General features: G+C 45.7%; 1 protein-coding gene across 1 annotated transcript in view; it reads left to right on the top strand.

The window, feature by feature from the left end:
• The window catches only part of COL5A3 (collagen type V alpha 3 chain), a 598,884-nt gene that overhangs the window by 447,980 nt on the left and 124,345 nt on the right, over positions 1–26,559 (top strand). The window contains exons 39-43 of the mRNA XM_078650321.1: positions 11,260–11,367; positions 13,686–13,775; positions 14,213–14,266; positions 18,786–18,893; positions 25,307–25,414. Coding sequence (XP_078506447.1) covers positions 11,260–11,367; positions 13,686–13,775; positions 14,213–14,266; positions 18,786–18,893; positions 25,307–25,414 — 468 coding nt within the window. The remainder of the gene's footprint in view (positions 1–11,259; positions 11,368–13,685; positions 13,776–14,212; positions 14,267–18,785; positions 18,894–25,306; positions 25,415–26,559) is intronic.

The following is a 26,559-nucleotide window of genomic DNA, read 5'->3' as shown; positions in this document are numbered from 1 at the left end:
TCGTTAGACGTGGGGCAAGGTGAGTTAGGAAAGTCTGGTAATATTCGAGGGGGAAGCCGTCCATGCCTGGGGCCTTGTTTCTGGCCAGCGTCCCTATCGCTGCCTTAATCTCGGTCTGTGTTAATTTCCTGTCTAGGTCCTTCCGGAGCGCTGGCGAGACTTGGGGGATAGGTAACGAGAGTAGGAAGTTGGACGCCACGAGGGTGTCGCCTTGGCTGGGAGTTTGGTATATATGAGCGAGTAATATGTGTAAAAAACCTGCATGATCGCTATCTGGGTTGTTTGGAGGTGACCGGCCTGGTCTGTGATTTCCGTGATAGGTTTCAGGTCAGGGTCCTGTCGAGCCAACCATGCTAAGAGTGTGCCACCCCTGTTGCCCTCCCGGTGTACCCTACTGGCGTATTTTCTGAAGTTATATTTACGCAGGTCCCGCAGTGTCTCAGCGTATTTTGTCTTAGCCTCTGCTATTTGCAGCTGGGTCACCTCGCTGCGGTCATCCGCTTGCAGCATGGTTGCCAGCTCCTGTTCTGTACTGTGTAATGCGCGTTCTAGTACCTTTCGTACCCCTAGCACTTGCTGAATGCAGTGTCCCCTCGCCGTCACTTTGTGTGCATCCCACTCCACGAGACTAGAGGACGCCAAGCCCGCATTGAGTCTGAAGTGTTCCTGCAGGTGTTCCCCGTGATCATGTGTGAATGCCTGGTCTGTGAGGCACTCCCGAGGGAGCTTCCAGGTCGGTACTGGGGGGTGGGGCGGTTTCCATCGGAGGGTCAGGGCATGGGCGTCATGATCCGAGAGCACTCTGCCTAGGTAGTCTGTGTGTCTGGCTTTGGCGTGTATAGCAGGTGAGCATAGAAATCAATCAAGTCTCACGCGAAGGTCGTGTGGGATGGAGTGAAATGAGTATAGTTTCGTCGTGGGGTTCAGCGCTCTCCATGTGTCCGTTAGTGTCCAGTGTCGAACCCACGCATTGAAGAGCTGCTTCTGTCTGTATATTGGTGACCGTGGTGGCGGGGGGCGGGATCGGTCGAGGGTCGTGTCTAAGACACTGTTATAATCTCCTCCCAGTAGCCAAGGGGTATGGGTGTGGTGTGCCAGCGTGTTCGTGAGTCGAGACCAAAAGGCGTTCTGCTCCACATTGGGGGCATAGATGCTGCCTATCAGGATAGACTGTCCATCCAGTTGTCCTTCCAGTAGTACATAGCGCCCCTCCTTATCTACCACCCTGGACTGTTCACGGAAGGGGACTCCCGGTCTGACCCAGATCAGTGTGCCCCTGGCAAATGCAGAGTACCCCGTGGCACAGATCATACCCCTCCACTTCCTCTGTAACTTGCTGGCTTCCGCTGTCGTCAAGTGAGTCTCTTGTAGGAGAGCTATATGTGCCTGCTGTCTCTTTAGATAGGCATAGACTGCATACCGTTTGCTTGCCGTGTGCAGCCCCCTGACGTTTAGTGTGATAAAGGTAAAGTCCGTGTTAGGGGGTTTTGTCATGTGAGAGTGTCAGTAGTGTTGGTCGGTGCACCCGCCACCCTTCGACTATACCCAGAGCCACTCTCGCCCGCATCACTTCCCTTCATACATGGTTCCACCGTGACCAAATTACCATCTCCCGTGTAGGTATCAGGGTTAAAAGGGAAGGGACGTAACATGAAAACAACATATGGGAAACAGTCCCAACTGCAGGGGCCCATTGCAAGGCACGATGAGCCCAAACTGTACATCTCATACTGTCTCTAATTCGTTTGGTGTGAGGGGGTGGTGTAGCAGTGGAGCCCTGATCTCGGGTCAAGGCCACCCGCCACATTGTGTCTCTGCGTGTGTGTATGCTACCACCCATACCTTAGGCATGTCATCCCGGCGTCCCTCGTCGGCTAGTTTGCTCCTCCATCTCAATCTTACCGCTGGTTGTGTCATCCGCCATCAGATGAGTGTATCCGCCGTCTGTGGGGTCACCAGTGGCGGGGAGGCGGAACCATCTCTGGAGGTGCGGACGTCACTCTGACCCTCATCCTCGGATGTAAAGATGTGAGGGCCTCGATCCATCTCCTGTTCGGCGTCCAGTTGCCTGACCTCCGCCGCTGCCTGAATGGCTTTCCGTCGGTCAGCTATGATTTGTTCCAAGTCCGGGACGCGTTTGATGCTGGGCGACGGCGGTCGATTCATCTGTGTGAGAGTGACCTTTCTGGATCGAAGTCACCGCCGTTTGTTGGACGCAGAGCTCGACGGTGTATCTTCGCGGTCTGATCGGGGCTGATTGCGATGATCCAACCAGTGTCTCACCTCCGCGGGGGCCGTGAAGAAGTGTGTTGAGTCTTCATAGATGATCTTGAGGCGGGCCGGGAACAGGAGGGCATATTGTATCTTATGCTGGCGCAGGGCTTGCTTTACTGCCAGGAATGTGGCGCGTTGGCGAAGCACTGCTTGAGAATATTCCGGGAACACCATCACATTTTTGTCTTCCACCCTGAGGACTTTCGCTTGCCTGGCCGCCCGTAGGATCATGTCCCTGTCCTGATAGTGCAGGAGCTTCAGAAGGAATGGTCTGGGCGGGAGGCCAGCCTGAGGTCGTCCAGTCGGGACCCTGTGTGCTCTTTCTACTGAGAAGAACGGCGTAAGGTCTTGGGCTCGGGTGAACGTTTTTATCCAAGTCTCTATGTATCGAATAGGGTCTTCTTTCTCCACTCCCTCCGGCAGGTTGATCAGACGTATGTTGCTCCGGCGGGAGCGTCCCTCCAAATCGTCCGCCTTGCGTTCCAGGAAATTTACCTTCTCTTGTAGGTCCTTGATGGCTTTTTGATTGAGCTGGACCTGAGGTTTCAGTTCATGGAGCGTGTGACTCTCTTGCTTCACCTTATCTGCCAGCTTCCTATGGTCGTCGCGTAGTAAGGTGATGTCCGAGGCCAGTTCCCCGAATTTGGTTTCCATGGAGACTCGTGAGTGCTCGATGGCCGCCAGGACTTTGTCCAGCTTCGTGGACATGTCCGATTCCTGCGGAGGACCTCCGGTCTTCGATCCGCATGAGGGGCCCGGGTAGGGTGATCGTCTCTGAGCTGGCGCCGGCGTCACGGGCATCGTCCGCTGTGTTCGCCCCATGGGTGGTGTGGGTGACCTATCGGTCCGATCCGGCCTGCTAGAAGTGATTCAGACCTCTCTCTGTAGCGACGCTGGGCAGACTGGGCTTCCGAGGCCTCCGCCGTTTTGTGTTGCTCCTCCAGGCGGGCCCCTTGTCACCCGGTCGTGGGGGGTCTGTGGTGTGCCTTCGACAGGGGAGGCGGGATGCTCACCGCGCTGACGCACCCCACACTTTCTGCGTCTCTGTTGTGCTGCCGGGGTGGCCGGGGCGCTCCCCCTCTGCCACCCGCCACTCCCAGTCCCTCCGCCGAGGGCAGTTACAGCAGGTCAGTGTTCCCCAGAGGGCCTCGGATTGGACGTCGGGGACCCGAATCGGGCATTAGAGCTCACCTCGGGGGCGTACGTGTCGTTGCTCCCTGACTCCCTCCGCCGCGTGGCTCCCCGGTGGCACTCTATGGTGTTGGCTCTGGGCACCAGTCTCAAGGGTCTCCGCAGGTCGCGAGTGCCGTCCTGCACCTCTCCCTCGTAGAATCACTCAGGCGGCGCCATTTTGGGTTGGGGAATTCCCGGGGTCATCCGTGGGCTGCCTCTCCGGCGTCCAGCACTGAGCGGCCGGGTCCGCACCGGCCTCCGCGTGCACTTGCCGCGATGGGTCGCAAGGGGCCGCACCCGCCCAGGCCCCCCACGGCGGTGATATCACGTGCAGTTTTCAGTCCGTCGGGTCTCCTCGGCGGGTCCGGGGACCACGATTCCCCCCTGGATACCGCTGCGCCCAGCGTGTGGCAGCGTACTCCAAATGCGGCGGATGGCCGGCTAGGCGTGCAGGGCGCTCCGGATCCCGGCAATTGGAGGGATCGCGTCGGTCTCCCGGGACCTCTCGTGTCAGTCCCTGGGCGCCGCCATTTTGGGGGAGGTTCAGCCGCGGTCGTCAGGGGTCAGTGTGGGCGCGTCCCGGACACACCGTCGCTCTCCGAGGCTCCCTAGGTGGTCCCGGGAGTCTCCCCCAGCAGCTGGAGGTGGCAAAGGTGCATGTTGGCAGCTTTCATCATCGGCGTGGCGGGCAGCCGACCGGAGCTCTAAGGGAGCCCGTCCGCCATCTTGGCCTGCTTAGCCACGCCCCCCCAGCACGCTGATTGTTAGCCTCAATTTATTATTTATAAATTCAAACTTTCCATCCCAACTCCCCCTTTCTGAAAACCCTAATCCATTCTGCATATGATTCATCAGTAGAATGGCTCTGATTTGGTCGCCACAAACTACTTGATAGTCCGATGTGGCAAGTTTTTGTTTTAAATTCATATATACATATATTATTTTGCGTTTTTTTTAGTGCAACCATGGATCAAAAGCATAATGGCCCTGTAAGGCAACATATATATATAAATGTGGTAACATTGAAATTCAAGATCATACTTAATAATGTTCACTCCAAAAAAAAGACAATGGGCCTCGCAGAATATACAGTTGATGGGCGAGAAGAGTAAGGAGCTGCATAAAAGAATCATATTGAGGACAATTATATAAGAGACACAGTTAAATAAAAACGAATTTTCATTTTGTGAAGACTTCATTACAAGAGAATAACTTAAAGGCAAATCAGCCCTCTTGAGAGAGGACAAGAGTCAGAGAAGATAGTCTATCAATAGATTGGTCAAGAAAACATGTAGAGGTTAGAGCTTAATATTGTAGATGGGTCAGATAAGGCAGCAAGAAGAATAGTAAACCAAGAAAGATTGCAGCAAATGAAACAGAAACTAGATGTATTCCATTTAGAAATGTCTGTCTAAAAGAAGTTGTTCAGGGTCATTTCTGAATGTTCCAAGAGAGGTTTTACACTTAGAACAGGGGGAGGACGTTTCATACTCTAGTTGCAATCGCAAAAACAACTAAGCTACATTGTGTAATATTTCAGAGATAGTCTGGAGGGTATGTTGCCGATATAAGACATTTTAGATTTCTTTTTTTAAAGGATTACATTTCAAACATCTAATTTTGAACCATCTGGGGCCATATTACATAAAGTGCCACGGGGGAGCAAGAGGCGTTTGCGCCCGTGTGCGCGCCCTGGTTCACTTTGGTAATACAGAAAGGGCCGCAGACTCTCGTGCGGCCGCTTCTGTTATACAAATAGTGCTGGCGCACATAAAGGACTAGCGCTATCTTCAAGGGGGCATTTCCTCATTTGCATGGGGGCATGGCCCAGGCAAATGAGGGATTTTGTTTCCCTCTGCGCCCATGCATAATTACCAACATGGGCGCAGAGGCAAAGAAGATCTCAGGAGGCACACTGACAGTGCGCCACCAAAAATATGGCGCACTGTCAGTGCACCCCCTGAGAGCGTCCCTCTGGAGGTGGGAAAGGGGGTCTTATGGATCCCACAGACATCCCATTGCAGGCAGGTGCAGTAACTTATTCCACGCGCCTCAAGGGGATCTCTATTCCCCTTTAAAGGTGCTGACGGGTTTCTGCCTGCATAGTGAAACCCGGAGCGGCTTCAAAGCAGCCACTCGTGAATGTGCTGCACCCAGGGCAGCAAGTGTTCTCAGCTGCCTTGGGTGCATTTTCCTTCATTGTGCCTGGCGCCCCTTTTTAAAGGTGCACCCAGAGCAATAAAGAAAAATAGGCCGCATGTGTAATGCTGCCCAAGGAAGGCTTAGGAAAGGTATAGCAGATGATTAGAGAGTAGATCTTGAGGTAATGCTGGCTATCTTTACTTGTGGTATGGGATGCCAGAGCCCTTAGATAGTATAACAAGGTGTTTTTTTGTGGAGGTTACATAGGACAAGTTCCAGGAAGGAACTTTGAAATACTTCTACTACAAGTTGTCGAGACTGGAAGAGGTGCTTGAATAGTAGATCTGTCAAATATGATACAACCCAGTTTAGTATTATCTAAATACCAGGGATACCCAGCATCAGAAATAAACCCTGGAGAATAACTTTTAAAAAAAACTTTTAGATAATGGTTCTCCTGGAAAAAGTTTCAAAGTAATTCATCATCCATAGAAATCTGTCACTCGGTAATTGAGCAGCAATGTAGTGAGAGTGATTTTGCAATATTTCATATAAAAACTTGAATCTGTAGTCGGACAACAATGAAGCGCTCAGCATACAGTACCAAACTAATAAAATAGAAATGGATCGAGAATTATACCAAAAAATGTCTAGAAACACAATTTACTGAGGGGGAGAAAATTTGTTCTCAGTAATTCCACTGACAGTTGAACAGCAATAGCAAAGTCATAACAACAATCAAGCGAGGGTGGTTAAGGTTAAGGAGGTAAGGACAGTGAAAGGAGTTCGAAAGAGAGGAGCATACAAAAGCAGGAGGAGGGCAATGACCTCTAGAGAAAAAATAGTGGGCCTGATTTATGAGATTGTCACGCAGTACAGCGCAGCAGGTCACCTTGCTGTGCTGCACTGCGTGATAGGGAAAGGGCAGGAATGTGCCTTATTTAAAAGAATATGGTGCATCCCTGCATTTCCCCCTATGCTGGTGCCATGGTACAGTGGTGGGTGCATTGTAAGGTGGATTGTTCTTTTGCAGAAAGGGGCATCTTCCTGCAGAAAAACAATCCCCTGATGCATTTAAAAGACAAGGATAAATATATTTCTCCTAGTTATGCCTCACCTGGGGATGTGTCAGTTTTTGGTATATTCCCAGGTCTAGCACATCTGGTTAATTTGGGAATGTGTCAAAATCCTTGTATGTTGCACGGAAACACCCAACCAACACCCATGGAACGTCTCCCAGGCGCAGAGTATGTCAACACAGTGATTTGCGCTTTATTGCTTTACCTGAGGTGTATGAAACCACTCAGGGCTGCGCAAGGTGGCCTTGCATGGCTTCATAAATCTCATTTTTGAGTTGTATTGCTCTTGTACCACGTGTTGTTTGCAGTTGTACGGTGAGGCAAGCAAAGTTATTGGAACATTTTGATATATTAAAAATAACACGCAAGCATCCGTGTTTAATAATAGATAGTGCAGATATAAGGCAAAAAATGCACTCTTTGATGATCTAAAATTAAAACTCTAAACACAAATGGTGCAAGGACACATCCTTGACGTAATGACTATTTACCAAGGGAATAATGCCCTTATTGAAAGCCCTCCGGCCCCCAAAATGCCGAAGATGAATTTATTAAATGTACTCGCGTTTGTATTGCTGCCTCTGTGAGATATATAGAAGACACTCCCAGTGAATAAAAGAAGGGTGTCTACAGATAAATTACAATACAACAAAGCAAACACATGTTTTGTATCTTTTCTCTGCTCCTCGAAGTACTTTTAAATGCCCACCAGGGGCCGCTCTATCCCCTTTCAGAGGTAATACACACAATGAACAGCTACCAATTTCTGTTTTTTTCTAAACTTTTTCCTCGATACTTTTCCTCTATAAAACGGTTTCGAAATATGTTTATAACTAAAAAAGACGCTGTAGTTGCACCTGTAGTCAGTCACCTCCAATTCGTCCTCCGCCCTAACAGAGAAGCTGTGAATGTGAATGTTGTGTATCACGACCATCATCTTAGTGGCTTAAAGTTCTGTGGGGAGTGCCTAGCGCGCCGCATTTTTACTTTCTAAGGACTCCTTTCCAGCACAGCAGCTTCCTGGTGATGGTAGGGTAGCATGATTGTCTTTACCTGGTGTGGTACCACCCTCCTCTCCCCTAACTTTGAGGAGCTGACTTGGTGAAGTTTCGAATTACTTTCCTGCCTACCAAAACCGTTGGTGTTTTTCCACATGACAGATTTTTCCATCTGAATTGGGGTGGTTGGTATTTTCAAGCGCACACAAGGTGATAGGACGCCCTTGGTCCTGTGCTTCCTGTGTCGCACGATTCAAGACATATACTTCACTGACGAGACTCAAGTACGAAACTGTATTGCAGCTTCGGTCGGTGCAGGTAAGCACGGTGAGGCGGGCGGGAGGAAGTCGACAGACAATAGAATAAGAATAAATAAATAAATAAACAAACCTTTTTCCGTCATCTGTCGACATTCCCCACCCCGCCCGTCCCGGCCTGTCCAGCCTCACCATGCTTCCATGCACCGACCGCACTGGAGGGGGTAGGCTGGGCTGTTCCTGTTGGAGCTGGACAAGGACTGGTTTCCTTCTGACCGGTCTCTGTCTAGAGTGGCATTGTGAGTGAGAAGCGATGGACTGGGATGTGGCCCAAGTGATTGCCAGCGGCTGAGATTATTCAAGCATTCAATCCATCACTTTGTTTTTGATGCTAGTTGGTACTATCACAAGCACTTCTAATCGCGTTTTTTTATTGGTCGAAACATTTCTTATATTTGATAACTTAATTACATTTGAAGTTGTTTGTTAAAAACTCTGTTGTCAGAAAAAGTTATGTTTGTGTGAGAACATTTACAATGTATTAGACGTGTTCAGTAGATTCTGAAACCTAGATCATACTTAAGATTTTGGCAATAAATTAAAGAAGTAGGGGCATATTATCAAGGGATTTATCTCCGCTTCTTTGGCTTTAACCCCTTCCACGCTCATGACGAGCTGGGCTCGTCATGCAGTAGCCTGCTCACACGCTCATGACGAGCCCAGCTCGTCATGAATAATGGGTTTTTGAAAATCCCAGCGCATGGTTGTAAATCTGCGAGCATCGATGCGGTTAAAAGCCAAGAAAGCGGAGATAAAATTATCTCCCTATCAGCAACAGGATGCTAACACGCAAATTCGCATGTTAGCACCCTTTTTCTCTACGCTTCCCCTTGCATCTCTAATGAGATGCAAAGGGGGGGGTTCCAGAGAAAAATAATAGGAGAAATGTTGTTAAGCGACATTTCTCCTATTATCAAGGATTTCGCTAACCCTGTTAGTGATAAAAAAAAGCAGCGCTAACCGCGGTTAGCGCTGCTTTTTTTACACCTGGTATTTTCCGGACTTAGCCATGATATCCTAAGGAAGGTGGATATCATGGCTAAGTTTGTGAGCCCCTATCATCAAGCTAACGCCAAACTTCGAGAGATTATCATTGGTTTTCCAGCGATAATCTCTCATTTGGCAGTTAGCGCAAGGATTTTTATCACTTCTGAGATAAACCTTGCTAATAGCAAGTTATCTCTGCGATAATTTCCGGCGATGCTTAGCGTTAAAAAATTTGTTGCTAAGCCTCGTTAGCGAGAAATATCGCTAATCGTTGGTAATATGCCCCTAAATGTTTTGAAAGTTATTCTGCTTGAAATGCTGCAGAATTTTCGACTACATGAAGCCGTATGGGCGTTCTATTTTAAGCCCTAGCAAGACGTTTTTTTTAAACTTCTTTGATTGATAAGTGCCGTATGGTTGCAAACGAAACAGTAAGCCAAAGGTCCAGCTTCGAGTCACAAAGACATATCTGGTACACTATCTGGATAGGTAGGGTTGTTAGATACAATACCTGGTCCTAGAGATGTAACAGACCTTCCAAATGAAAAAATAGTTCACTGTGGTGTGAGGAGGGGACAGGGACCTGGAGTGGGTGGGTAAATAGAACAAGGAAGGAAAGAATATTGGAAGGAAGGGTGAAAAGAAGGAAGTATGGATAATTGAGTGGGTGGATGAACGAGTATTGGGATGAATGAGTGGATGAAAGGATGAGTGAATGATGATGGATGGACAGGTAAAAGGATGGCGAAGTAAAGGGATGGGTGCACAGACAAGTGAGTGAACAGGTAAGTGAATAAACAGGTGAAAGGAAGGCAGAGTAAATGGATGGATGAGCAGGTGAACGAATGGGAGAATAAAGAAAGGGATGTATAGTGGATGGACAGGTTAAAAGATGGGCGAGTGGATGGATGGGAGCGAATGGATAGATGTTGGACAGGTGAAAGAATGACAGAGTAAAGGGATGGATGGATGAGCGGGTGAAAAGATGAGTGAATAGATGGCACGGGGATAGATGGAAGGCAGAGTGGATGGGTGGATGATGGGTGGATGGATGGCAAGGTAGATGGATGGCAGAGTAGTTGGATGGCAGAGCGGAAGGATGAATGGCAGAGTTGGCTAATGGGTGGATGGATGGGTGGATGAGTGGATGGGTGGATGGATGGATGGCAACGAGAATAAATAAATGGATTGATGAAAGGAAGAGTAGATTGATACACGGTAGAGTGGATGATTTGGTGGATGGATGGCAGAGTGGAAGGATTGATGGATACATAGTAGAGTAGATGGATGGTAGAGTGGATGGATGGTTTAATGGATGTATGACTGAGTGGAAGATTAGATGGATGATGGATGATTGGCAGAGTAGTTGAACAGATGGGTGTGTAGATGGATACAGTGGATGGAGAGATGGCAGAGTGGATGGATAGATGAAAGAGTGGTGGATAGATAACGGAGTAGATGGGTGGCTGGTTGGATGGATGGATGGCTGGATGGCAGAGTAGATGGGTGAATGGATGAAATGAGGAAAGATTGAATGATGGATGAAAGAAAGAAAGAATGGATGACAGATTGTAAAGGTGAAATAGTGGATATCAGCAGGTAGATGGAAGGGTGAAAGAATGAATGGACAGGTGCATTGATGGAAGAGACAATGAAGCTTTTCAAGGGAGGGTTCAGCTCACTTGCCTCGGTTGCTTGATGGAATCAGCACTTTAGTGAGGACAATTTTTTTTCTTTCTACTCCCTTGACCTAGGAGGCACTTCTGCTCCTTCCCCCACCAAATCCCAGATCATTGACAGAATATCAGAAACACAAATATCACGTAGACAGAATATTGTGTCAAAAATATCGAGGGCCAAAATGTCAACAAGGTAAGTGCAATTAGGGAAGTATGGATTTACTATTATTATCACCACATATATACATTGTCAAGGTACATATATGTGGAGTTATATATAGTAAAACTTTGCTTGCATATAGAAACTTACCTTCACTATATTTTTCCTTGATATTTTGTCCACACAATATTTTGTCCACACAATATTTTGTTCACACAATATTTTGTCCACACCGTATTTTTTTCTCTGATATTTTGTCTGCACACCCTAATCCCCACCTCCCCCAACCACACAAATCTTGCAAAGGCAGGTTCCCATGTCCTGGGGTGTTTTCACGCCCATTAATGGACATTGGCTGATCAAAGCCTCTAAAGACGGTCGGATGTAAAGTATGATCAAATCTTTCCTGAAGAGAAACAGAGGACTGATATTTCTTTTCCTGTTTTACAGGGTAAATCGGGTGAGACTGGACCAATGGGTGAGAGAGGACACCCCGGGTCGCCAGGCTCTCCAGGGGAGCAGGGCCTGCCTGGTGCTGCTGGCAGGGAAGGTGCAAAGGTAGGTTTATTTGCTGCTCCGTTTCCCGAGGATCAAATAGACTAATTTGAATATTTCTGAGCACCACCTGGTACTGGAGCAGCCTCAGAGATTTGTATTGGATGAAAATTGCCAAAATGGTGAGACAGATAATTATGACGACGCAGTGAAGATTACATCTTCTTGGTGATTCCTCCCTAAGGAAATCATGGCTTGACTTGGAAAGAAGTTTCCAGATACTAGGACCCATAGTTGTGAAGGCATGTCCAATAGGATTGTTTCTAGGAAAAAAATATAATTTTGCTTTGGGTTTACACCATCAGCCCATCCTTTTTTCTTTAATCACCCCCTAATAACCATGTTATGTTTTCTTATTTTTCTCAACCTTCAATTTGTTATGCAAAAGTTGGCCTACTATACAAAGAATTATTCTTGACTCATGGCATGTATTATTAAGAAGGTCTTAAGCTTAAAAGAAAGCACCTTTTTATAAATGTTTTGTTGTAGTTTAGGGCAGACTTAAAACTGTCTGCAGCTGGTGACAAACCTTTCAGTATCCAGTCTTATAGTCAAAAGACTGCCTCAAGATTGATTAAGTTTGATTTAAGACTTGTCACTTTGAATATCCTGCTTGATAGGACTGTTTTCAGTTAACTGAATTTTTTGTCCATAGTTTCCTAAATCATGGCCATCTTATCATTTTCTTCTCATCACACAAGAAAACCGAATTTTTGTTTTCTTCTTGGTATCACCCTTCAATTTGCTAAACATCATACGGCTTGATGTTCAAAGTATTTTTCTGGCATAAGATGATCCTAAGAGTGTCCTAAGCTGAGAAGGAGCAGAGGTTGTGACCTGACCTAAGTTGCAAAGGTTTTCCTTTCTCCTATGCCATATTTCTGTGAATATCCTGCCCAATAGGCATGCTTTAAGGAAATACCATCTTTTTTAATGGAGTGCCACATCACGATCAGCCCCTACTTCTTTCTAATCACCTCACAGAAGAGGAGAAAACCTTTAGGTATTAGACCTGACAAGACTCTAAAAAAGGAAAAAGCAGTCCTTGGGCTTTCTTAAGCCTGGAGTCATCTTTAATAACCAATTCCCCTGGCTGTAAGCTTGTGAAAATGTATTTTATTTATGAAGGGGTTCGTCCAATCCTACAACAGCATTATTACAATCTTAAACTAAATAGTGTCCTTTTTAGAGCAAGGCGATTTGTTGTTTTGAGTTCCTTTAAACAACTTAACATTAAAATTCAATATCTTCACGCTGCCACTGGTGCTCCAAATTGAATAATAAGACTCTAACTGAATCTGTGGCTCACCCCAAAGCAGGAATTGGGTTATCTGGCTTTTGGTAGACAAATGCCACAAGCTGTGGAATCTGCAGCCGATTATCCTTACACGTATAATGTGATCTGCTGTATGATTTTTGCTGTAAATATGTGAGAGATTGAAAAGATCAGTCTGATCCTACGCAGGGTGGTGTGCTTTCGCTAACATTTTCAGAAGGCAGATGGAAGTAGTCTGAGTTGAACATGTGTTGTGCAGCTCTGCAACCATCACACCGGAAGAAACGTTGACAACCATGGATGTGCACACAGACATATAGCAGTATGACATATTGTCATGTTTTGGCAGAATAGTGTTATAACAGACTAATGGTTGTCAATGTTATGCACTATGCTAGGCATATGGGACAATTAGTAATGGATACATATCAAATATATAACGATTCAAGGCTGGAAGTAGAAATAAAGCTTAGAGCTTTACTTTGAGTTTTCTAGACATCTTTGCTTTCAGGTGTGTCTTAAAAACCTGGCGTTTCTAAAGCGCATATGTCACACTTATGTTATGAACACTATCAACTCCGTAGTCTTCTTTCTATTTGAGTGAATAAATAATGTTAATCCCACCTAGCCTCCGGCACCTTATAGCCCCGTGTGTTATATTTCAGCACAATAGCACCTGATGCAATATAAAGCTTATCTCACACTCACTGCAGGTACTGGTAGTAATGACTAGATTTTTTTTTCATTCCTTAGAATGTTGGGGAACCCAACGTAGGATAACAATGAGTGTTGCCGAGGCCCTAAACATATTGTATCAATAGCACTGCCAACTACACAGGCTGTTCCATGCAGATGTAAAATAAATTGTACCTGTCTAAGACCCCTGCTTTATCTGTCATAATCTATGATCGATTAAAGGCTGCAACGGTAAGTCGCATTCTTAGTCATGTGTGATGAAGAGTGTGGTGAAATTGATTTGCTGACCCATGGTGCCACTATGTTCCTGGTTACCCATTATGACACTTACGGGCTCCTCTTCATATAGGGCGATCCTGGTCCAACTGGAATTGCAGGCAAGAGTGGACCTGCTGGATTACGGGGCTTCGCAGGTGCGAGAGGCGTCTCCGGAGAACCAGTAAGTTGAGGGGGCTTCTTTTAATCCACTACCATGCATGTTCTTTGAGACTGCAGATTCCAAAATGTATCCTCTTTCCTCATGAGTGTTCTTGTTAAACATTATTTTATTTTGGCAGTTCTAAATCAAACAGAGTGCTGTCACTTTAAGGGAATCCAGGGTTGTTCCAGAAAATCGCTGTCAAAACATCATCAGAAATAAATATTGTGTCCTAAATATTTTCTTCAAAAATATTGCCCCATTTGAGTTAATATTAGAAAATCTACACCCACTGCGGTGATAATTTTGTAAACAGTAATTATGTTAGACGGTATTATTGTCAATGACATAAGTAATGTACGTAGGGAATCCAAATAATGTCTTTTTAACAGAAGGACCTGGGGGTTTACCAAGTGGCCAATGCTCTAATGTGGCCTATTTTTCCTTTTTCTGTGCAGGGTCCATCGGGATTAAAAGGAGGTGAAGGCCCACCAGGAACCGCCGGCCCCACTGTGAGTATAAGAGCCCCTAGGAGTAAACACGGGACTGTGACTGCAAGTGCATACATGATCGAGATTCAACACTTCACTAGTTCAAACTCATCTCTCAGCAATCTAGAGACTCCAACGCATTGTGCATTCATACTCAAAGGCTCAGCAGTCGCTGGCTCCCATGTCAGTGTATAAGTGATTGAGAAACAATGCCTTATGCAAACATTCTGAAAGTCTAAGCAAACTCTTTCCTCAATAGGAGCACAGACATGAACGAGCTTCAACGCCTTTTCTAGTTATGTTCTTTGCAAATTATTTTGCCACACACTCCTTGGGTCCCTTGTCTGCCACAGTATGGAGGAGGACTCAGAAAGAGGCTAGCTGAGGCCATAAGTTCTGTACACATCTGCTAACCCACACACAAGGACAAATACAAGTACACATTGGCTCATTTGGATACACAGTTGTAAGTACCAGTCCATTGCCAACAGAGACAACAGTCGGAATCACCAACACAGGCACAACAGACAGGTGGATCTTTAGATACAACTTCCACCCACAAGCAGCCTGCAAACACTCCACAACCCACCGCACAAAAAATAACTCATCCTGGTGGTAGAGTGAGACAGCTCAGCATGGTTTGAGGCCACCTTCAGAACCCGCAGAACTTTATGTTCCAAAATACAGTCCCAGTGAAGAAAGCCGGAAGTTTACCAATAGCCAATCACATCAATCTTTCACCAATGTCCAATCACGTTGAAGGAAAACATCATAGAAGCACCAGGGCTGGCATCACAAGGGTGCTCGAATGCGAGAGGCTCTAACCTCCCAGAGTAAGAAAGATAACTTCGATCCGAAACTGCCTGTTTTGGGGGTCAGCCGTGCCAGACTTCATAGCTCAGTGCTCTTTTCACAGCTCCCGGGGAGAGTGTTGTTTCTGGCCCTTGCCTCCGTGACACAGCAGCCTGTCTGCTGGTTAAATGGTACCTTGCACAGCAGCAGGCAGCGCCGCGAGAACGTCAGTGGTTCATTCGTCTTTTTACAAAATCGAAGTTGTTTTCTTTAGAGCTGCTGGGCCCACAGGGCTGGCGGTGAGACGCGCACGTGGCGGGGAGGGGCCGTTCCATGTGCGGACTCAAGGGCAGCGCACGGGGATGTAGTGACTGGCACAGGCGGTTGCCATAGACACGTCTAGCAAGATGAGCGCCGCATCTCTTCAGGGGCACACCACTCCTGGGATAAAGTAGGCACAGGAGAGGAAGAGGCCAAGCAGAGCTGTCATGTTAGAGGATACGTGGCGAGAGGATAGACAGGCACGTCGGGAGCCGAGCGAGGCATGCCAGCTCAGACACACGGCTGAGGAAATGGAGGTGGGCATGGAAAGGGCAGAGCACTGGTCTCTGCGGAGGCCTGCCCCAGGTGGGCAGCCGAGAGGTGAATGCTTGCTCATTCGACTGTTGCAGGGCGAGTTCTGCAAAGAGCAGAGAGCATCTGTCTCAAGACTCAAAACTTGAACATAAACTGACAGAATAGGGGAGCGCCGAGGGGAACAGGTGTGTCTCTTCACGGTCAGTTGAGGCGGAGCATGTCAGGAGAGAAGAGTTAGATGGTCAGTTCTGAGTGCTGAACAGAGATAGCGAGACAGGCCAGGGACCAGCAAAACGTCCCTCCATGGACGTTTCTGATTCAAGACACAGACAGAGGGAGGTAGAGGCGTTCAGGATAGCTCAAACTCTTGTAAATGCGAGACCTATTTCATTTCAAAGAAGCGGTCGCCATTGTCCCGAGCTTTCTTGGAAAGTGAAAGCGCGCATGGTGCGTTGAATGTTGCAGGAAAGCATGTCGTGCCTGCAGTAGGAGAAACTCATTAAAGAAAAGAGTGCTTACAGACTAGATAAAACATAATGTATAAAAACAGAAGTAAAAGGGCCAGTCCTCACGCGAGGTTATAAATGAAGACAAGGCCGTACTAATGAGGGACTAACAAACCTATTAACGAATCGGAAGCCAGCCTTTAAAAAGGACAGTGATGCAAGGCAATGAAAAATATGGGCGGAGAGTGGGCGGAGCTTCTAATCCATACTCGAATACAGCATGCCTCGCAGAGCTGCGCATGCGCTGCCCAGGCTCGACCTAAAAACCTTGACTACCGCAGCCTGAAGTTGATCCCCTAACTCAAGGTGCAGCGACAGGGCAGATGTCTATCTGTAGTTGCATTTTTACCATACATACTGCATGAAAATTGATAGTATTATACATTGCGCATAGGAATATGATGCTGAAAACTTGTGTATTACAAGCATAAACAAAAAGAAATGTCTGAGAGACCTCTGCTAACTCAAGGCTGCTTCATCTTCTGGGATGGCCAGCATATGCCATTCGGAAAGTAACCCCTGGTTTTCAGCATTCTCAGTCACCCCTCGATGTCCCCAGTTGTCCCACTGATATTACATCCGGCACTTTACTATCCGACCACACCATATAAAAGCACTCTATGGCATGATACACCTCAGAACATCCTACCAATTTACATAACAAAGCATGACACACCACACATGTTTACTTTATACCACAGTACTTTACACAAGTCGATGGCACATCACACTGCATCATACCACACCATGCTATGTAATAGCGTACGTTACAAACAATTGCCACATCATATCAGAGCACAACATATTACCATACTGTATTACATCACACCAAACAAACCATACAATATTCTTCAAATATCATGCTACAGGATAATATAGTGCTTCACATTAAACCACAATATATATATCACTGTACCACACTATACCACAAAATAGCATAGGCAGTTAAATATTAATATTATACCACATTACACCAAATAGTACAGCATAACAAAACACTATGCATCACATATCCCACTGTACAGCTCCATGCTAAACCACACTGCATTACATGGCACCACACTATGTCAGTGAACCAAACCCACACCACAGCACATCAAATGACATCACACTATCAAGCACAACATAATTCTACAACATATCTCAATAGACCACATTCCTCCATGACCACCAGGCCACACTAGATCACACCTTTACAAGGCACCTGATCACAACATACAACACCACATCACATCGTTGAACACAACAATGTCACCATCTCATATCACACACCACATCACCAAAACCAATCTCACATCACATACTGTATACCACATCACACCATCCAACACCACATCATACTGTACCATACAACATTTCTATTTCTTAAATCACTATGCAACCTAATACCAGACCACAGCACACAATTGTTGAAAGTGTATGCAGTAATAGCACACACACTTACAACATACTACTACCATATATCATACAACACTAAACATACCATAATACACTACAACACACCCGCTTAAAAATACCAACTGGAAACAACACAAAACACCATGCCACATATCAGACCATCCACCACATATTACTGCACCCAGCTTCACCGCACTGCAAACAAAACCATAATAAACCACACAAACAACACTGTACTTGAACATATCTCACCTGACAAAACAGTTAACCTCATGGGTGCTGCTGACGAGCTCAGCTCGTCACGGCCGTTGGAACGTTCGCACGCGGGGTAATTTCCCCGCTGTGCTGAACGTTCCAAAAACGGGTGCGGCCGTGACGAGCTCAGCTCATCATGAGGACAGCTCCGCCTTACTCCATGACGATCTGAGCTCGTCACCAGCACGGCGGTGCCGCGCGCAGCCCCCTCCCCCCGCAATGAATGGGTTAAGCACCACTCTTCACCGCATAAGGGTGCATGGCATTATTAGACCCGCGCAATCCTGACAATGAGGGGACAGGAGTAATATAAACAATGACCGCTCATGGAGCTATAGGGACAGGAAGAGTCACAGATAAGTGGATGCTGAGCAGGGGAAACCCTGATTCTGGCTCACAGGCCGAGTGAAATGCCACCATGAGGACGCTAGAACAAAGAGCACAATAACATTAGACATCTGTGGGAAATAAGGGTAGGTTAGAAGTGGGACATAAAGCCATGGACATAGGAAAACTCTGTCACTAACAGAAAAGAAAAGCAAACAGTTTCTGGCCATGAGCTGATGATCCACAAACACTACACTACAATAATGATATGCACTTAAATATAAGTCGTAGGAAGCACAAGACATATCCATGGGCAAACACTGTGTCTCTCGAAATTACAGAAGTCGCTGCAAGACCATAACAGGTTAGGAAGAGTGCTGCAGGCCACAACCCTCTGGCCCTCTATTTCTTAATGTGCATGATAAAAATACATGCCATAACTTGTATAGCACAAGAGTCCTTGAACCACTAACCCCCAATGCAAGTTAAGGAACAACCACCAATAATCACTAGAGAATTGGGAGCAGGTCTTGTTATGAGTTCTGACTGCCCTCTCCAAATATAATTTTCTAGGTGTCACTGCAGGTTTATGATGATGTTGTCTCTGTTTCACACTTGTACAGAGACACAGACAAAATGTTTTCCAATATGAATTATTTATTTTTACTGATGTTGTGTTATTACAGGGTCCAACAGGAGAACGTGGCCCACCTGGACCCGCTGGAGGAATCGGTCAGCCAGGACGCCCCGGAGGTCAGGGACCCCCCGGACCTGCTGGTGAAAAGGGTTCTCCGGTTCGTAAGCAAATTTCCAATCTTCTGCTTCTCTGTTTTGTAAATTTGAGCTTGTAATGTAATGTACCTGGAATTTATAAAGCGGACGTTCACCAGACAGTTTCTTGGCGCTGAGCAAATGATGCTGGATATTACAGTTGGGCATGGTATTAGTCGTAGGGCATGGTATCAGTCGTATGCCTATCTAAATGACTAGGGGGCATATTATCAAGGACGGAGTTAAAATTATCACCGCTTTAGCGGCAGGAAACTACCCATGTTCACACAAGAACATGGACTTCTATGGGAATTCATAAGGACATATTATCAAGCCCATTATCGTCTCTTTAGCGGCAGTTTTCTGCCGCTAAAGCGGCGATTATTTTAACGCCGTTTCTTGATAATATGCCCCCGCGTTTGTAGGAGTTTCCTGAATATCAAGTAACAAGGGCCCTTCTGATCTCGAGGGGGAAGGAATTCCAGACGTAAGGAGTGAGAACAGATAATCTGGAGCCACCCATTCTCTTCTTTTTTAATTGGTTTGAGGAACCTTTATGTAGTTCATGGACTTGGATCACAGTGAGCATTTGGGGTGTACTTCTGTATTCCGAAGGTGATGAATACAGGACTTTTGTATCCGAGTTTTTAAACTCAATGCATCCGGTTTTAAACATGGACCTCTGTTCCATAGGCAGCTAGTGTAGATGTTTCATTAGAGAGGTGATGAGGCACCTCCTGTATAGTCAGTATATTAACCAAGCTGCACGGTTCTGGGGAAGTTGGACCATGTGAATGAGGTCTTTAAATAAGCCAATGTATAGTGAGTTTGCATAATCAATTCTAGATCAAACTAGAGCAATCAAGGGTGTGATATTTGGCAATGTTCCTAATTGTGTGGAGCAGGAAAGAACATGAGGAGATCACTGACCCGATTTGGGGCTTTCAGGAGAGTTTGAGATCGATAAGCACTTAAGCTTTTTACTGACTTTTTGGGGAGTAAACATGAGAACGTATATACAAATTGAAGGGATGGGGAGAGAGGGAGGAGCCCTGGGGGACTCCACAGTCAAGGTAGACCTTGGATGAGGTGAACAAGGTCAGATGGACAGATTGGGAGCTGTCCTTAAGAAGGAGGTAATCCATGAAGGGTCGACCCCCGCAACCATGTGTCCTCAACATCGTCCACTAGGAGGTTGTGGACCACCATGTCAAAGGCCGCTGATAGGTCGAGTAGGACCAGCGCCTGGGTGATGCCTCTGTCACATTCTCTGTGCATGTCATTCATGACAATGAGAATGACTGCTTCTGTGGAAAAGGCTAGAAGGAAACTAACCTGCCTGGCGCGGGTCTAGGAATTTAGACTTGTCTAGAAAGGAGCAGAGATTTCCAGCTACATGTACTTCCAATACTTTTGCCAGAAAAGGTGGCAGGGATATGTGGCAATAATCTTTAGATGTGATCGGGTCCTCACCGGCTTTCTTCTGTAGGGAAACAACTTTGGCCTTCTTGAATGTACTGGGCACCTGCCCTAAGCTGAGGGAAAGGTTGAGAAAAAACAACCTGGGTCTGAAAGACTGGGGGAAACAGTTTTTAGAATGCTTGGGGGATATGTATGATAAAGGGATCCTGATTTAACTTTAGTCCACAATTCCACAAGACTATCTTACTGATACCGGGGAATGAGGATAAGATTGCGGAACTCATACCTTCCTGGGTGATCTTACTGGTGAGATAGCTCACAGGGATGCTGTTTTTAATTATCTTAATTTTGTCTATGAAATAGGTGCTAAGTGTATCATCAAGACTCTGTGAGGGTACGATTGGTAGGGTGACCCTATCGAGGTTAGAAAGTTCACAGAGACAATTCTGAAGATCTCCTTAGTTTTGTTTATGGACGAGAGGATTTTATTAGTAAAGTGGGCTGATTTGTCTCATAGAATACATGTTTTGTATTGCTTGAGCTGTTTTGAGCTAAGCGGTGGGCCCTGGATCTCGCTGGCACTTGTAAGCCAGTCATAAATTGCCTTTCCTTATAGGTTGATATTACTATTTGGGTCAGGAGTGGTTTGGCTAGGGTTTCATAAAAGGAGTTCAGGTCCCCCCAAGATCAGCTCCTGGTGGCAATTCCTAGGCGTGGTGGTGGTTTTTGCAGGTATAAACCTGTTAGCATGAATTTTATAAAGTAGTGATACTGTAATACAGCACTGGAGCAGAAGCCAAGGGGTTCCCTCATTTGCATGGGTCACGCCCCATGCAAGTGAGAGAAAACCCTCTGAAGATAGCTCTGGCACATTATATGCACCAGCAGTATCGATATTACAGAAGGGGCCAAACAAACGTCTGTGGCCCATTCTGTAATAGCAAAGTGCCCCGGGGACACGCAAAGTGGGCACAAATGCTAGTTGCGCCCCGGGTCACTGGTATAATACGGCCCTATGTCTACTATCTTCTTTTATCCTGGTTTACGAACTCCAAGGAATACAACACCATAGTCCCAGATCTCGGGACAATTTCTCAGAAGTTGCAGTGGCGCCTCACACCCTCAAACCTGGACCGGTGAGTTCTATTGACTCCCCCTCTTCCCTTGATGATAACAGAAGACAGCAGTCCGGGTTGGGGAGCAGCTCTTGAGGACCAGTCAGCCCGAGGTTTGTGGACCCCGGCAGAGTTCATGACCGTTTCGAACTGGAACAATCTAGCTGTTGCCTTCAAAGACCTGTTGTTCTTCACCCTATGGATAAAGTGCAAAGCTGTTCACATCAGAACAGGCAGCCAGGTCACAAGGGCCTTCATAAACCATCTGGGTGCCACCAACATCTCTCTGCCAGCCCTTCTTGCAGTGAAGATTAGAATTTGTGCAGAGGAGAACATTTTGTCTCTCTCAGCAATCTATCTCCTGAGGAAGGAGAATGGGCATGTGGACTAGCTAAACTGAACATTCCACTCACTGGTTTCTATGTCTTTGTGCCCTCATTTATTTCAGGTGCTTATGAATTGGTTCAGACCCCATGGTTAAATCTGTTTGCATCTCCTCAAAATGCTTTTCTTTTTGCTTGTGCTCGCTTCTACCATATGCCAAGTTGCTTGGAGGGTGCTTGCAATGAGTTTCAAGTGACCCTATTGTCTCCTGTACGCCTTCAATCTCATAAACAGGACCTTGTCCAAGATCAAGAAGGAGCAGGTATAAGAATTACTAGTGGTTCCACCTTGGAACCATCAGCGCTGGTACCCTTTTCTAAGTCATCTATCAATCCTCCTTTCTTAAATCTTCCTGGTGAGTTCATCTCAACTCAGGTTTCCTCTCTCCAGAAGATGTCTCTCAGTTAACTCTCCTTAGGCATTTGGAGATCGACAGGAAGAGGTTTAGGGAACTAGGCTGTTCAACAGAAAAAGCTCTTTCCATACAGCAGTCCAGAAGCACTTTAAACATGTATGAGAGACATTGGAGGAATTTCTTGAAATGGTATTACTTGAGAGGGCTGCTTTTTGGCTCTCGTTAAGGAGCGAAATTGTCTGAATTCCTGAGAAATGGACGTTTGTTGGGCTTATCAGTATCCACATTACCCAGACAATGGGCACCAATGTATGCCATTAAGGGCCAACTATTCCCTTCAAATATTTGATATTACAAGTCTTTTTTCATGTTGACATTACCCCAGGTCACAGGTTGGGAGAGCTTGGGGGCTTGCTATGTCATGAACTGTACCTAAGATTTTTTGATGACAATGCAGGGCTTTGACTAGATCCTACTTTCCTACTGAATGTTTCATCTTCATTTCATCTGTCTATGGATCTGGTCCTTCCTGCTTGCTTTACATCTTCATCTACAGAGCAGTTAATACTCTAGCATACCTTAGCTCTGCTAAGAGGTCTTTCCATTTATCTAGCAAGAACCTCTCCTTTTAGAAATGTGGATTTCCTCCTTGGTTCATTTCATATGGCTAACAGATGCCACCCTTCTAGGACCTCAACTTTAAGTGTCCCTACTTACTGATGTCCAAGGAATGCCCTTCTCATGCACAGCCTTCAGAACATGTCTCCATAGGGCATCTCCACTGCTGCCACATGGCCTGCCTCATATACCTTCATTTCACAGTACAAATTGAGGATGGGGAGGTAGTTCATTTTGATGTTGGAACTGCAGTTCGGTTTACACTTTTGGTTGGAGATTAAATTCATCTGGATGTTACATTATTGTGTACGATTGTATATCAATTTTTTCACAAAAAGGCTTGACGCATGCTCACTTTATTAAAACTTGGATGAGGAAGATGGATGTGGTAGGTAATGATCCAGTAGCTTGCCGGTAATCTACATTACTCAAAGTCATAGTCCTTGATTGCCTCCTTCGCTATCCTCCCTGGGAAAAGGGGAAAATTGTTATTTTGTGTTTATGTTTGGTATTTTCAAGAACAACTGTTGCTATGGCCCTGTCTATATGGTCAGCTATCAGCTAATTCCTGTGGCGGCAATGCTATGTGGGATTTATATGTATTCTGTGGCTGAGGCACAAAGGGCTAATTTTGTTAGGATTGTGACGATGTAGGCTACGTAAGTAACCAGTTCATTTCTCCCTCCAGTCTGTGCTTGCTCAGGTCTTTATACTTTAAAGAAAATATCTCAGATGAGATAGCCTAGCGTAGTAGCCAGTTACGTGGACTACGATCATTAGAAATGCCATAATGGCGCCTGAAGAGCAGTTGGAAACTGCCAGCTAACTGAAAACCATACACTGTGCACCTCTGTCTCATACTTCTTGATCCATCTCACAGTTAAGCGCTGCGTCCAATAACTGCACCTCAGTGGTCCTCACACATGGCATGGAAACACTTCCTACATAGGATCAAAACAAAGACAACACTCTTCCAACCAGGCCGCCTGTCTGTTGTAGCATGCAAGTGCCTCTGTAATTATAGGATGTGGCCTAACTGCTAATGCGGTCGACATCAAATCTGTGGAACCGGGTTTGATTCTTGGCAAGGACACACAACATCCTGTGATTCTGGGCAAATCATTTAATCTCCCCGTGCCTAACAAAAATTAACGATATGAGAAATGTTAATAAAAAAAGTTTAAAAAAAAGAATGTGTCCTCATGTAACGCAGCTTGTGCTTGTGTAAAGCGCTTTGATACCTTCGGGTCAAGTTTGCGCTATATAAAACTCTAAACAAAATAATAATTGTAACTTCACTGAAATGCCTGTAAATTTGCTGAGGTTTCTCCAGCTTCACTCCATAACTGGGACATCAATACAGTTCCTGTAACCCACTGGAAGCCTGAAACTTCACTGCCATTTGCGTAACATAGCAGCTTGCCTGTAACATAACCACTTCACTGCTATTAATATCATGTCTCCTTCTGAGCTGTAAAATTAAGGTCATGCCCGTAACGTCACTTTCACATGTAGCTTCACAATCAGTTTAGTAGCTATACTACTATGCCAGTAACATCACTACTGTGTCTGATATACCAATGTCATCTCTGCAATATAAGTGCAATGCCTTCAGGGTGGCAACCATGCTTGCACCTCAAGACTGCCAAGCCTGTAACATCGTAATCACACCTGTAGAATGAGCACCAAAGCTGAATCATTTTTGATCTTACTAATATTCTACTAAAGTTGCTGATACACCTCTCACATCCATCACTCCTGTTCCTCTAGTAATCTGCCAGCCTTGTAAAGTCACTGTTATTCATATATAATGCATGGGAGCCTCCAATGCTTGTGCAAAAGCCTGTCTCTAATTTACTTTTTTCATGCGACTTATGAAGTCTGTAGCCTCTTGGCACTGCTGCATAACTGCAGTAAGTTAATACAGTTGACTGCTACTCCAAAACGCCTGTTGGCTGCAGCCGTGGTGAAATACACGTCATGTAGCTCAGTTACAGATACAGTTTAAATGAAACTGGCTTTTCCTACTTCTGGCATCTTTTATTTAAAAACATGATCCACACTATAGGCCATTGCAGGAGATAGATTCTGTGTGTGGCTCTCCCTAATCTAAGCTACGTTGTTTTTAACTTGATTCACATTGAACTGATTTTAAAATATTTTATGCAAAAATGATTGCTTCTCTTTAGTGTGTTCTGTTTTTTTTACAAGCTTGCTTTTGTTGTTCCTGTCTGCAATGAACATGAAGCAGCAAGACACCAAGGATTTAAATGGTTTGTGAGAAGGGTGATGGTATGACTATGTATTATAAGAAATAAAGTACCCCCTGCAACCCACCTCGGATTTCCATGACCTCATCAAGGAAAACAGCTTTCGTTCTAAATCCATGGTCATGGAACTCCTCAGTGACTTGAAGTATCCTTATAATCTACAGCACAGGGTCCTTTATTCCATATATGTCTTCACAACAATGTCTGTAACATTATTCTTTGCGTGCAGAATCACTGTCATGTCTTTAAGACATTTTCTTTCTCTCTTGCAGGGTGAAAAGGGTCCAATAGGCCCTGCCGGACAGGATGGTATACAAGGCAATATTGGGCTCCCAGGTGCTGCTGGGACACAGGGTCCTGCTGGAGAAGATGGAGACAAGGTACTGTGGGAAAATGAGCTGTGGCTGTAACTGAGCATTCACTTGTGGCTTAGTAAAAGTGACTGAAGACCTTCAGAATGGTGCGACCCGTGGCATCTTTAGTGATGGTGCTGTATTTTATTGCCTATCCTGTAATTGCATTTGTGTGCTTTTCCGTGGCTATCCCGTGAAGCGCTAGCTTTCTGCATACTCCATGACTGCCAATTTAAACTTCAGTGTTACTGTCTATTATAAGTCATTTTGTTATTGATTTTCTGTACCACTACTTCTAGGTAGCTGCCTTCTTGTGTGTGCCTCTTTGTGACTTTGTGACTGCACTATCATTGCCTCTTTATGATTGTCTTTTAGCACCTATTCTGTGGCTGGTATTTGTGCTATATTTGTGTCGCCTTTTTAGGTTAAGCCTGGGCAGCGCGTGCGCTGGTGCGAGGCATGCAGTATTGGAGTATGGCTTTGAAGCCCTGCCCACTCTCCGCCCATTTTTGTAATTGGCTTGTGTCTTTGTAAACGCTAGCTTCCGAGTCGTTATTAGGCTTATTAGTCCCTTCTTGGTACCGCCTTGTCTGCATTTGTAACCTCCCATGGCGACTGTTGTGACACGGTATGTTTTATTTAGTCTGTAAGCACTATTTTTTTATGAGTTTCTCCTACTGCAGGCACTACGTGCTTACCTCGCCATGCACGCTTTCACTTTCAAGCAGCCCCAGGCAATAGCTGCTGCTTCTTTGAAGTGAAATGGTCTCGCATATACAAGAGTTTGAGCTATTGCCATTGTAAATGACAATAGTTTAAACTCTTGTAAATGCGAGACCTATTGCATTGCAAATGCTTGTTTGTAATTGCCTCTGAGAGCCTCGTTACTAGTTGCCCGGAGCAGTATCTCTGGGTTACAGCTCTGGGCAAGTTAACCTTTCCTGGTGTCCAGGCCTGGTATTATCGGGTCACAGATTTCAGGCCTAATATTTCCAGGACCCAAAACTTCAGGCTTAGACTTCCCTATGGAGCTGCGGGAGCTGCATGCAACTGTTGCATCTGACTACGCCCTCCTTTATCCTTCTGCATGCAGAAACAGGCAATGCTTATCACAGCAGGAAAATGATCCATCTGACATAAACAGGAATATGGATCACACTCTGGAGGAATTT

This window comes from Lissotriton helveticus, chromosome 1_1 (genome assembly GCF_964261635.1).
Source record: "Lissotriton helveticus chromosome 1_1, aLisHel1.1, whole genome shotgun sequence".
NCBI lineage: Eukaryota > Metazoa > Chordata > Amphibia > Caudata > Salamandridae > Lissotriton > Lissotriton helveticus.
The sequence above is the reverse complement of the archived record's forward strand: the minus strand, read 5'-3'. Positions and strand labels throughout refer to the sequence as shown.